This window comes from Diorhabda carinulata, chromosome 7 (assembly GCF_026250575.1).
Source record: "Diorhabda carinulata isolate Delta chromosome 7, icDioCari1.1, whole genome shotgun sequence".
In the NCBI taxonomy this organism is placed as follows: Eukaryota; Metazoa; Arthropoda; class Insecta; order Coleoptera; family Chrysomelidae; genus Diorhabda; species Diorhabda carinulata.
The window spans coordinates 18,474,772-18,488,855 of NC_079466.1; the positions used below are offsets into that span (position 1 = coordinate 18,474,772).

At 31.2% G+C, this 14,084-nt stretch overlaps 1 protein-coding gene across 3 annotated transcripts in view; it reads right to left on the minus strand.

The window, feature by feature from the left end:
- Window positions 1–14,084, minus strand: part of LOC130896512 (sushi, von Willebrand factor type A, EGF and pentraxin domain-containing protein 1-like) — a 46,669-nt gene that overhangs the window by 6,263 nt on the left and 26,322 nt on the right. For 2 of the 3 annotated variants that reach the window (XM_057804675.1, XM_057804676.1), the window contains exons 18-26: window positions 12,232–12,348; window positions 11,977–12,177; window positions 9,491–9,709; window positions 8,777–8,999; window positions 6,142–6,388; window positions 4,958–5,067; window positions 4,142–4,314; window positions 2,532–2,749; window positions 1,040–1,232 (exon numbers count right to left, since the gene is read on the minus strand). In XM_057804675.1, coding sequence (XP_057660658.1) covers window positions 1,040–1,232; window positions 2,532–2,749; window positions 4,142–4,314; window positions 4,958–5,067; window positions 6,142–6,388; window positions 8,777–8,999; window positions 9,491–9,709; window positions 11,977–12,177; window positions 12,232–12,348 — 1,701 coding nt within the window. The remainder of the gene's footprint in view (window positions 1–1,039; window positions 1,233–2,531; window positions 2,750–4,141; window positions 4,315–4,957; window positions 5,068–6,141; window positions 6,389–8,776; window positions 9,000–9,490; window positions 9,710–11,976; window positions 12,178–12,231; window positions 12,349–14,084) is intronic. The other variant, XR_009059587.1, reaches the window with a different exon arrangement.

Genomic DNA, 14,084 nt, shown 5'->3' on the forward strand with positions numbered 1-14,084 from the left:
GCTACCGAATTAGGAGGCATATTTTTTAAGTAAGTACCGTTTTGCGATTCCGCCGCCGCAACCCCAAGGTCGGCGTTCCGCACATGCGCGCTGGCAATCTAAATCTCTTGTCTATGCACTGACGCCATTTCAGTCTGATTCTTCATTGTGTACGTTGTTTACTGAATGTTTAAGATGCCTCCGACAATCGTGATTCCCGCCGATTGTGAAGTACGGGCTGTTATACGATTTCTTAGTGCTAAAGGCGTAAAACCGATCGATATTCATCGTGAGATCTGTCAAGTTTAGGGACAAAACAATATGAGCGATGGAATGGTAAGGAAATGGGTGAGAGCATTTAAAGATGGCCGCACAAATGTGCATGATGAAGAACGGAGTAGGCGTCCTTCGGTCGTTAATGAAGATTTGGTGCAGAAAGTGGACGAAGAGGTGAGAGAAAACAGACGCTTTAAAATTTCATCATTGTGCGACTACGAAGAAAAACCTGGACGGTCAGCGTCTTCAAGATGATAACGAAGTCTAAAACAGTTGTGATACAGTGGTTAACAAGTCAGGTGGCAGAATTTTATGAACAGGGTATTCAAAAAATGGTGCCACGTTATGACATGTGCCTCAATATTCACGGAAATTATGTAGAAAAGTAGATTAAGGTACAGGCTTTCATGTAAAAATAAAATTATTGCGATATCTTTGCACTTCTTTTTTTAATTCCAAAACGGTACTTACTTAAAAAATATGCCTCGAAAATAAAATTGAGCTAGTCGTAGTAATAATCAAATGTCAATAATTAATATAATTTATAAGCATACAGGGGTTATATAAAACTGTATATGAATAATTACAAAAAAAACAATGAATATTATTATTATTATAGAGAAACTGGCAGATCTGTGCGGTAAGCTTTGCCAACTAATAACAACACAATGTTTCAACTGTTTTATTCAGTGGATCTGAATAATAACAATACCCTATTTATAATAAATAATCTCATCTACTCTAAATATTACACAAGTATCCTCTTCGACTAAAAAAAGCTTACGTTTGCAATATGGTTCGAATTGACCTTCCCAGTGAGATGCTTTAGTACATTTTCTTCCTTTCAAATAGCTTGGATTATTCAGAGTAAACCCAGGATAGCACGAATAAACAGCACTATTATTTTCAACTTCAATATAACCATTATATAGCGGTTTCGGCGCGTCACAGCTTCTGCAGAAAGTTGAATGTTCTATCTAGCAATGAAAAAACTTATTTATATTTTTTAATTAAAATTACTTCTATAATTGTTATAAATGTTGTTTGTTTAGAAGCTAAGAGTGTACAATTGTGTTAGTGTCGATTACATGTTAACTAGAAGGCGACATACAGAGTTGTCCGAAAAGGATGTTGTATTTATAAAATTAAAAATTGATCTAACTCGAATTATATGAGGCGATTCAAGTGCAATTCTATAGATTATTCCAATTCTACGTTTGCGTTCTAAATAATTCAATAGGTGGAATATACAGTGTGCCCCACGACGAGTTAAAACCAACTGTATATGGCAAAATATTTATTGCAAAATCATGAAAATTTCTAAGTTTGTGTTTTCGGATACGATCTTTTTAACTAAAATATTTTCAAAGATAACCGACTTCCAGTTCTACCAGAAGTCGACTGTAACTTTGTTATTTTAAATGGAACACCCTGGTTACTAATACATGTTTGAAATCTACGTACAATTTCAGTATACTTTTGTCTGAAAACTTGCAAACTTTTTGAGTTATTCATTTTTTTGTAAAAAATTTGACTGTTGCAGATCGTTATAAATTATTTTTTTTAAAGGATACCCTTAAAGATATGAAAATGGTTTCTGTTCGGTTGTTTTTAGCAAGGTTAGACGTATTTGATTCTATGTTAAAAAATTTTTCATTTTATACAGGGCGTTTCAGGGGTAAAAATTAAGGCAAATTCATGTATACTTTCCTATACCTAAACCTTACCGTTATCCAGATATTAAATGTTTTCTATAAATTTATAGAGATGCAGGTGTGGTCTAAAATTTTATTTTGACCCGTTGATACAAGCACTAAGAAATAAAAAAGTATTTTTCTTTATCTTGTCAAGATCTGTAAAAAAAATCAAATCAAATTGTATCTACTCATCCTATTCCAACATTTAGTCGTTTCCTGAGTTATTTGAGGTTTTATTATTGTATTTTTTAACAAGTTTTAATTTTTTATGTATACTTTTAGGCTTTGTAATAAATGACACTTATTCCATTGTCATTAGTCAATTATTTTGCCATATACAAATAGTTTAAACTCGTTGTGGGACACCCCTCCCTGTATTGTATAGAGAGAAAGATTTTATCGCATTTTTTCAATTTTTAAAAAAATTGTATTTGGTCAAAAATTTATCCGAGTACATGTACAAAAATATGATTATTGACAAAACTGCTGCAATTTCTTTTTGTTTATACCTTCTGTTAGCAGTGAAAAATAAAGACTTAAAGTTGAATTTATCATATCTGTATTATTTGAAATAATTACCTGAACTTCGCCTTGAACGAAATCTTGCATGATAGGCCAAGGATATAAATCACCAAAAAACGAACCATTACAGTCTTTCAAATGAATTAAAATTTCTTCATATGTTAAAAGACGTGCCCAAATATCCACGTAAGTTAGTTTTCCTACGAATGATTCACTTTGGCTGAAACCACCTCCTAAAATATCTTGATCTTGCCCCAAGATTAAATAGCCCATACCTTGAAATTGTATTCTGTCAATATGTATACAATGAGGTAGAAGGAGTTTTCAAGAAATTGCAAGTTTGAATGAAGGACTCAATAAAAGATTGTTTAGAACTGGAATTTAGCAACGATCGCGTACTGTCCACCGGGTTGATATAGTCAGGAAAGTACAAGTTTCTCTTCGGAAAACAGTTAAGAGATGTTTATAGAATTTCTTCAGATAAAACGAATGATTTTTGGAATCAGAAATTTTCACAACAATTAGGTTGTCTTTATCTTGAATGTCGTCGACAGTGATATTTACAAGCTCGGATCTGCGGAGAGCGCCAGCCAGTGCAAAAATGGTACTCACTTTAATCATCAGGTATACCTCATCGGGAGCTAGCATTACCCTGATAAAAACTTGCGCTTTCTGTGCTCGAAAACCAATATTTTTTGTTTAAGAAACGACGTTAGCTTATGGAAGTTTCATATATCCAAATTTTGTTTTATTTTTACAAAACTTTTTACCATAGAATAGCAGGACCATAATGTATTAGATTTCAAAACCTTACTTAGGTCTGAAAAATACGCCAGAAATATCTCTTTCTTATAAGTTTTGGCCCCTTCCTCCTTACACGTTGTAACAAAATGGTCGTATTGCTTCTCATACCATAGTCTGGATTTGGCAGGTAACAGCTCGGAATTAGCTTCATTTGCAGCCTTCAAAATGGCTTCGGGAAGTTCTTCGTCGGATGAATTTATTAATATTATTGTATCGGATTCGGTTTAATATGGTTTAATTTAGAAGAAGATTGCACTTATTCGGTCACTTCCAAGACGTTTCGAATAACTTTGACGTTTTGGTAACAATTACACGCCGTTATATAAAAAATATCTTTTATATTTACAAAAAGCTAGAAAAGGTTTATTTGATGGACTATTTCGTAAATATTTATTTACCTGTAGTAACAATAGTTATAATCTCAGAAGTAAAAAACTATCTAAAAATTTGCATAATTTTACTTTCCCACACTAGTGTTATTTTGGTTATATTAATGATTCAATAGTAAAATCAAAATATTGCATAAATTCTTCACGACAAATAGATTTATTGTGTATTATCTCTAGACATGTTAATAGGGTCTACATCGTTAGTACTAAAGTTACATGGATAATTCGACAATTCTAAATCTCTACTTATGTTAAATTCTATTGTTCTGTTCTGTTATAAAATACAGATAATGCTAAGATGCATTCCTGGAATCTTAATGTCATGGGATTAACTATCTTGTTGGTTATCCCTGGAGCTGCTCCAACAAGGATATTCAAGTCATATACGAACAATTCTCAATGGATTTTGTCAAGTTATTTATCATTTACCAAATATTAAAGTAATTATTCGATACATTAAAAAGTCTTTTTCACCTTCAATTTGTTTCTCAGTTGAAAGATTGACACCATATTTTCGTCTTTCTCCATCGACAAAAATTTCATAGCTGCCATTTATCTGACTCCATTTTACACACAAATGGTGCCACATTCCATCATTCAAATGTATGTCAGTCACAACATACTTGTTATTAACGTAGAGTACCAGTCTGGAACATGGTTAATTATTTGAGGGACAATTTCTCACTGTGTTATTATTATATCTTGGCTAATCAAACAATTTAACAATAAATTGAAAAAAGTAAATATAATGGAATATATCTAGCACTCCTATATTCAACTGATTTTATTTTAATACAAAAATTGGGCCATCAAAATAGCTCATATGGATATTTACAAGTAGGTATTCATTACATTGAGCATTTGAGCATTGATTTAAAGGCGCATACAAACCGATACAAACGCACGGGGGAAACGTCTTTATCGTGCATGGAAGTACTACTTTACCTTTACCCAAACTCAACAAATGGATGGGAGGTATGAAACTTTTTTACGAGGATATATTGAAAAATTCTTAGCCTAATATGGAACCAAACAAAATTTCAATGTCAAAATATTTCATTAGTCAACATATCCTCCTCTTATACATTTATTACAGCGAACCTGCAACGTCTCTAGACCTTTAAAACTAGACGTGCAACGGTTTCCTCTCTGTATTTCAGTTCAATAAGCTCATAATATTGATTCATCAAACAGATAACATTGTTACAAGTTAAATATATTAGTGATTTAATTGTATCGAAAATTTAGATATGATATGGTAAAATAGTATTTATGTATTACTTTTATTACCCAGTGTAGTCTGTTATTGTAAATGCATTATCGTTGTTTCTTGTAGCGTATGACAAAATAGTCCCATAGTTCACTTCATCTAATGTCTGTACCCATAGACAAACAGTTATCTGAAAAAATGAATTAAATTTCATTTTCTCATCCAAAAGCAATCCTTAGCAATATTTTGTATATAATCAATTATATAAGAAATAAGATTTTAATTTTAATTCTGTTGCATATACAATTCAAACTATCTGATAGTCTTTTTTTATTTATCTAATATATAAAATTCTCGAGTCGCGGTGTTTGTAATTGAACTCCTCCGAAACGGCTTGGAACGATTCTCAAGAAATTTTGTGTGCATATCGGGTAAGTCTGAGAAACGAATAAAATCTATTTTTCATCCCCCTAAATGATAAGGGTAGTCCACCCCTAATTTTTTTTAAAATTTTTTGTCCCCTATTTTTCCAGTGCGATTTTTTAATTTTTTAATTTTATCCACAGATCCGCAATAAGATTGAGAGGTGGCAATGGAATATAATAATTATAGTACGATAAATTCTTATTTATAATTTCAATTTCCTTTTTGTATCGATCGTAGAAGTGACTGTTATATGTACCATTTTGATTTTTCTGTGCTCTCATTTTAATTTTACTCTCATCGTGAATTTATCATCAAGTTCCAGTGCAATAATTATTTATTAATAACTGAAAAGGCAGCTTTTACTCTCATGTAAATAAACACGTGTTGTGAACTCCCGCTAACAACGGTCATTATCGTACCTGTACATATTGTACTTAACATTTTTTGCAAATAGTTTTAAATCAAAACCGAAATGTATACGTGTATGTATAAATATACATGTTCTTTTATTGTGGGTAAGTCAAATAATAAGCAAACGAATACAATATTGAGTCACAGTTTCTCACAAATAAGTATTTTAACATGATGTATTGACAAGTGATATGTACATTCAGTAATGTCAGCTTAAATAAAGCTCTTGTGGACTAGTGAAAAAAAAAATGCTGAAAAAATCACACACATCAGTTCAAACAAAAACGTTTCTGAACATCAAAACATCGAATTGATGGGTCATCCGCCGTATGTTTGGCACCCCAAATAATAGCTACTAATTGGAGTAACAAGTATACGATATAATTATTTTCAACAGTTGTTGCAAGTTTTTTATCTATTTTCTTACCTCGGTTAAATTTTGAGATAATGGCTTTAGTTTTATATAATTGGTTACACTATATTCGTTGAAATTGAAAGTATATTCAGTATTTCTTTTGAATTCACAATTTTTACCGAAGTATAAACTAGAACAGGTGCAAGAATAAGTTGTCAAATCATTGTTACAGGTTCCACCATTCAAGCAGGGATTTTTCAAGCAGTTATTTATTAATTCATCACAATTTTTGCCAGTGTAACCGTCTGGACAGACACACCTAAAAATATAAAAATTTCATCATCCATCATTGGATGATTTCGCGGAAAGAAATATAAACATTCAATAACAAATTTGTTTTTTAAGAATTTGTGCAACTAGTGGATCTATTTATTGTTGATGTGAAGGTTATCTTAGAAGCTAACTAAAAGTAATTTATTCAATAAACAAATTGTAATTGAAGTGATAGCTATTTGAAAACTTATGCCCTGATGATATATATTTATATTTATATATATATATATATATATATATATATATATATATATATATATATATACATGTATTTACGTCGAAATTTCAATAAAACGATATATTATTATACCAGGTAGATTGAAATAAACTAATTGTCAAATTATGGTAAATTTATGGCCAAATTGGTATGAGATATTAAAATAATTTGCTCAATTCATTTGTATCAAAATGACAAATTCTCCTAGGTATTCAGGTGAACATCACAAAATTGAATTTGCTTGTGTGGAATACTATTTGAAAAGCGACCGCAAATTTGACGTTGGATCAGTTAGACAATTGCAATTTTGCAAAATAACTGTGGTATTCTAGCAATTGGTTAGGTATTTATAATTAGAAATTTTGTTGAAAATAAAAGGAAAAACATTTGTCTATAAAAGTTGTAACAGAATTTATAAAAGTTAATAGAAATGAATTTTTCATAAATCAGGGAGAAACGGTATTTTGATAATTTACGAGGATGTATTGATATCTAGTTAGCCTAGACCAGTTCCATGCATAAACAAAATTTTGCGTTACCATAGAAACGAACAATAACTTATTAGAAGTGTCGGTGCAAAGTTTGACGTCAAAAAAGTGATCCAGAGTTACGCAATAAATTAAAAGAAAAAAGATGTTCACCGAAACTATGAAAATCTAATAATCGCAGTATCGAGCCATCATCAAGTACCTGTATTTGAAAGGGTTAAGAGGTAAGCAGATTTACGAAGATATGCTTAATACCCTTGGTGATCAATGTCCTTCGTATACGACCGTGCAAAATTGGACTGCAAGCTTTAAAAGAGGTAAATTTTACATTGAAGAAGATGACCGATCGGGAAGGCCAGTTTCTGTGTTAGTCATATAGTTCATGTCAATTTGGACATGAGAAAAATTGGTGCAAAATGGATCCCCAATTGTTTGAATGTTGACCAAAAGGGTAGAAGCATCGCGTTCGATTTGTGGTCGATTTGAAAACGATGTAGACTTCTTAAACCGAATTGTTACTATGGATGAGACTTGGGTATATTTCTACGATCCAGAAACAAAGCAACAATCGATGGCATGACGACACTCTGGTTCTCCAAGACCTAAGAAGTTTCGTGTCCAAAATTCAGCTGGAAAAGTTCTTGCTTCAGTTTTTTGGGATTGCCATGGAGTAATCATGATTGTTTTTTGGATAATGGTAGAACAATAACTGGAGATTACTATTCCGACATTATTGACCCCTCTACGGAAAAAAAATAAAGAGAAAAGTCGCGGAAAGCTATCCAAAGGTGTATTGTTTTTGCACGACAACGCTCCTGCACACAAATCTCATGTTGCCATGCAAAAAATTCGTGGTTTAGGGTTTGAATTAGTAGAAAACCCTATTTCACCAGATTTGGTTCCGTCCGACTATCATCTCTTTCCGCAACTGAAAAAAAGTTTAAAAGGTCGTAAATTTTCTTCGGTCACATTTTTTGAGGAAAATATTAAGTTTTTAAATATCAATTTGTGAGCTGTAGATGTGAAACAATAACTGAACGAGAAAAATTCAAACCGATGGATAGGATGCGATATATAACAATTTTACATTCCGTCCTCTGGGGACAAAGTCACACCAAAAGTTTACTGATCTTCGTACAAGAATGATAGGCAAGGAAAAAAATCCTTTTTTCTATTGCGAAGAAGTATGTATATATATATATATATATATATATATATATATATATATATATATATATATATATATATATATATTTCTTATTTCTTAGACCTTTTGATATATTAATGCATCTAAATGTTCTTGATTTAGGTCTCTTCTGTTTCAAAATTTTTTGAATCTGTTTTTTTTTGATAGTTTTTAAAAGAAAGATTTTGACTTTTCTTTAAGTCTTTATCGAAATATGATATTGATACTGACAATTTGCTTATTTATATTGATCTATAGATCACCTTCATCATGAATTTTTTTGATATTCATGATGAAGGTTATATATGTATATATATATATATATATATATTTCGAGAAGAAAACAAGCAAAATAACTAACAAAATACAGGATATTATTGCTTCCTTAGGTATGGCCTTACTATGTCATTGTCATGTTTTAAAATATAAACCAACTATTCGATATTTTGGTAGATTATGAAAAATGAAATGAAATCTACATACATATAACTATCTCTCGTAGCATTGTCCTCAGGAATATTGATGCACATTTTTGAATTTTCACAAGGTTTATAATCGCACGGCAATATATGACATCGTAATCCAATGAATCCACCGACACACTTACAGCGAAATTGATCAATTCGATTCAAACATGTTCCATTATTCTCACAATAGTTTATTTCGCAAAAATCAACTTCAATTTCACAGAAGTCTCCTGTAAATTCTGAAATTAAAATAGAACATTTATATACGACTGATTTGAAATACAAAGAAATGAAATAAAACTATGAAGGTGGAATGTCTGAACTATGTTAATAACGGGTAAAGTGGTGGAGCCTTACAGGATTTTAGAAGGCGAAAATCGAGAGATGAAAAAAAAAACAACATTATCAGGTTATTAACTCTAGAAACGTTTCAAAATAAGGGGTAGTTTATCAAATGATAAATTAGAATTCAGAATAATGAGTGAATTCAAAATAGATATATCGATAATAAATGCATACACATCAACTGAGAGTGTGTATTAGGAGGAGACGGATAATATAAGGAAACAATCTAAGAAGAAAAGGAGAAAACACTAAAAGAGATCAGAACAGATACGCCCGTGCTACTTCGAATCATCCAAATATTCCAAAACACCGTACACATATATTTGATGTATATCTGTTTTGGCCACATACATGCTTATTTTAGTAAATTTAAATATAAACTCACCGGGTGGGCATAAGCATGATTGAGTTCCATTATCTTCTAAATAACATACTGCATTATTTAAACAAGTTTTATCACATATTTCGATAGATTCTTCACAGTATTTTCCAGTATATCCATCTTTACAAGAACAATCGAATCCATCTGTTTTATCAATACAACTTCCATCATTATAGCATGGTTTAGATTGGCATGAATCAATACCCTTTTCACAATGTGTCCCTGGAAATTTAAAGTGTTGATCAATCTGATAGCCATTTGTCAATTTTGAAATGAAATCTCAATATTTCAGGAAGAAAATTATCATATAGTAGTGAGGATTAGGTATAAGTGAAAATTTAATCAGACTATATGGTGCATATTACTGTTATTTTCCTTCACTTTGTTTCTCATCTATATTTGAAGAAAAAAATATTTTTTACAGATTGCTACATATTGGTGAGTCTTATCTCTCATCAACAACAAAAAAAGTTGACATTGGAATGATCTGTTTTAAATATTATGTTTTTATAACTCCTTATATACGTGACAAAATGAATTTTTAATAAATTGATTACTTGGTACCTGCGTATCTTTGGATGTAATAATTTGACTTTGTCCAATGAGTTTCATTGTTATTTTAATATTAGGTCTCTCCTGTTTCAAAATTAGTTTCTTTTTTTATAATTTTTAAGAGATTAATAAAAAATATATATACATTAAGATGCATTCATATATTCGTATTTATTAGACCTTTTATATATGTTTATTCTTCTGAATGTTCTTGATTTTAGATATCTTCTGTTTTAAAATTAGTTTTTGCTTTTTGAATAGCTAAGCATCTAAATTCGGGATCTGATAGTTGGATACATCCATCAGCCAAACTTATTATCACTGATCTTTTTTATGACATGAATTAAAGTTCAAATATCTTGAGGACCAAGTTGGTTTGGTTAGGACATGTGATTTCAAAGAAAAAATTAACTAACGAATATGTATTCACTTCATTAAATTCAATTTCTTTGTATACAAACATTCCTATTACCATTGTGAAAAATATATTAATGAAAAAATGGGTCAAAATTAAAGAATATACAGAAATACCTCCAAACGAATTTATTAAAGCTATAGAACTCCTACTTACAACAACATATTTCAAATATGAAAATGAAATATACAAACAAATTGATGGTGGTGCTTTGGGACCTTCCATTTCAAGTATTATAGCACAATTGGTAATGGAAAATATTGAGGAATCTGTCCTAAGGAAACTTGATATAAATATTCCATTCTTTTTTTGACATATAGATGATTGGATTAGTGCCTTATCAAAGAATCAAATTGAAAACAGAAATAAAAAATTCAATTCTTATCTTCAATTCACAATCGACATCGAACATAACAATAAAATCAATTATCTTGTTGTGACATTATATAAAATTAACAATAATATAAGAACAGAAAGTTTTACGAAACCAACTTGGTCCTCAAGACATTTAAACTGCTATTCAAAAATTGCATTGAAAGAAAATAATTATACAGAAAAAGTTATGGACAACATGTTCAAGAAAAGGATAAACAGATACTACAATCAATTAAAAAGCAAAACAGAAACGAAACATCAGAACATAAAACATGTTTCCTTACCATATGTACAAGGACTTTCCCGACAACTATCGAATTATTTCAATAAATATGATATTAGTGTAAGTCATAGAGGACATAATACATTATCCAAATATTTCACTAAATCAAAATCCAAAACGCTAAAAAACAAAAGTGCCTTGTACTAATTGTGATGCTGTCTACATGGGGCAGACATCTCAGTATTTAGAAAATAGACTAAAAGATCATCAATGCGATAAAAAAAATAAAACTGCATTAACGAACCATGAAATATCAAAAACAAAAATTCAATTATAGAGATTAAAACATTCTTGGAACGGAATCTAGTACACGAAAAAGAGCGTGTATCAAAAGATGTCAGAAATTAAAGAAATATATAAACGTAAGTACTTAATCTTTAAAGCAATGTTCTTGTTATATCCATCAACTCTATGCTGACGTCAACAGTTAGCCTATAGTGAACTGGAAAATAGATACATGAAATTTCTCCTCTTTTATTATTATATTGACCAAACGGGCCACTTTGCAAAGCACTTCTTGTTGGGTTATGAAAAGTTCCCCTTGTGCAATACACTGTAATAAAAAGATAAATAACAACTTATTCCATTAAGAAGTGGAGTTTTCAAAGTATAAAGAATAAAAAGTGAAATTAAAAGGTTTCTTTTCAATTTTCTTTTTGTTAAATTTTACAAATCATATTATTTACGTATTTTGGATGGCTGATGTATTATTAGCTGTCCAATTACTATATTTTTCCCCTTAGGGTAGTAAGTTAATGACTTTTCCAATTACTCCTGCGTTCATCTGCTCTATTGTCAATGATTTTTTCAATTATTCCTAATTTAATCTGATGCTGTTGTATTGTTAGCCTCAAACTCAATTACCTATATAATCGCTGGAGCAATTACAAGTGTATTCGTAGTTATTAATTGTTAGACATGTTCCGTTGTTACAAATGTCGCTTTGACAAATTTTTTCTGCCGTTGGTATGCATTGCTCAATATTTGTTGCTCCTATACTTGTAGTGGTGTACCCATCCGGACATTGGATACATTTTAATTCTCCATAACCTGGTTGAAAGTACCCTATAATAAAAAAATATGCATATATTTTCAATGGTAAGTATCTTCTATACTCACCTACTCCACATTTTGTACAGAAGGGTTTTAATGTCGTTTTCTCAAACGTAGCATTATGAAAATGTTTATATGTTCTTTGAAGTTTTTTTCGTGCGTGTGTACCTGGTGGGCACATTTCTGAAAGGCAATGCAGTAAATATTCAATTATTCCTAATACTTAACGCAGCGCGGTATAATTGTTGTGGAAAACAGAATAAGGTGAAAATAATATACTTCGAGGTACATATACGACTAAGATAGTTTAAATTTTGAAAATTTTTCACTTTGATAAACACCAATAACAGCATATTTTACACAGTCAAATGAGATTCAGAAGTGAAAAGTGCTAAAACATTGCAATATATGTAGGCATTGTGTTCCACTATTATTAAAAGAATGAGTATTATTGGCACTCTCCATAGTGTGCAAAAATTCTATGTGAAATGTTGGAATAAATATGTATTTGTCATTGGAAATGACTTAGTCCACAAATAATCATTTAGGATGACTAGTTGGATGGGTATTAGGTATATAAAACTAAAAACAATTAGTAATGCTCTAACTCTACATAATTATCCTCACGCCGCCCCTGTGTTACGAAAACACCAGTGAAGACAAAAACACGTTTTTTGTCGAACTATATATAGAGACACAATAACAATCGTCCAGTAATTGAATAGTGGAATAACAGTTGTTCTTTAACAGACATTTTTATACATATCGTTATGATGTGTAAGTAAATAAATATTTAAAAAAAAAATACGGTTCACACATTATTTTTCACGGAGAAGTGATTACCATTAGCAACATAATCTACATTTGAAAGAGCGCCTGAGATTCTACTCTTCTAAATAGTATCCAAAGAAATTGAGGTATTTATCAAAGCGGTGGCCATGCATTGAAATTTTATGGACATATAATTTTGCCGCATGCAATTTCAGCCACTCGGAGGCATAGATCCGCGGCTCCTCTTTGTCATCAAAACGCTGAGTTACTAGCCAGTTCTTCATTGTTGTAAACAAGTGCAAGCACAACGTTGTAAAATAAGATGAAAAACTTTGAATTTGAATAAATTAAGAAGTTTTTGAGAGCAGTTTGCCATGTGAGGTCGGGTAGGTATTATCATGAGAAACCAAACTTTTGGACTTCAACTCTTCTCGGTGCTTATTTTGGACTGCATAAGTTTGACAGTACTACTTAGAGAAGAAGCACACCTTGCCTAGCCTTAATTTGCTTAGTAACTAGTCCATGAAATGCTCAGTAGTTTTGTGTCGAAAGTGACATGTCTTCTTAACGTCTCGTTACTACTTACAGTTCAATTCAGTAGGGGTCTAAAAAAGTCAAAGTTGCTCTCCGTCACTCACATTCATGGTCTGTGAGCAGCTTTGGCATACATAAAAAACAAAAAACTCTGCTATTCCAGAACGGAGCTTAACACGCATGTTTTCTTTTACTTTAGCGACCAGTTAGTTGATGATTACGGCCATTATTAGATTGATAGCACCATTTCAGGACTTCCATTCATTACGTTGTTTCCATACACTTCACACAATGATTCCCATAGTTTAAGAATCTCTGCTAATAACCGCATCACCAACCGATTCTCACAACTAGCATGATATTCACATATTCAGTTACATTGCCCATTTTAAATTTCATTATTGCTAAAACAGGGAGTATTGAAATGTCTTAGTGATAGCAGGACCTCGACCACGGTCAGTGAGCGTATTAGAATGAGACGTATCCCTATTTATGAATAGCCCTCGTATTTTACAGGCTATGTTTTTATTCTTCAGGAAATATGTCCAGATATTGGACCATTTTATATGATTTCCTGGAATTCAAGTTTTGTATATTCTCAAATAGTTCAGAGC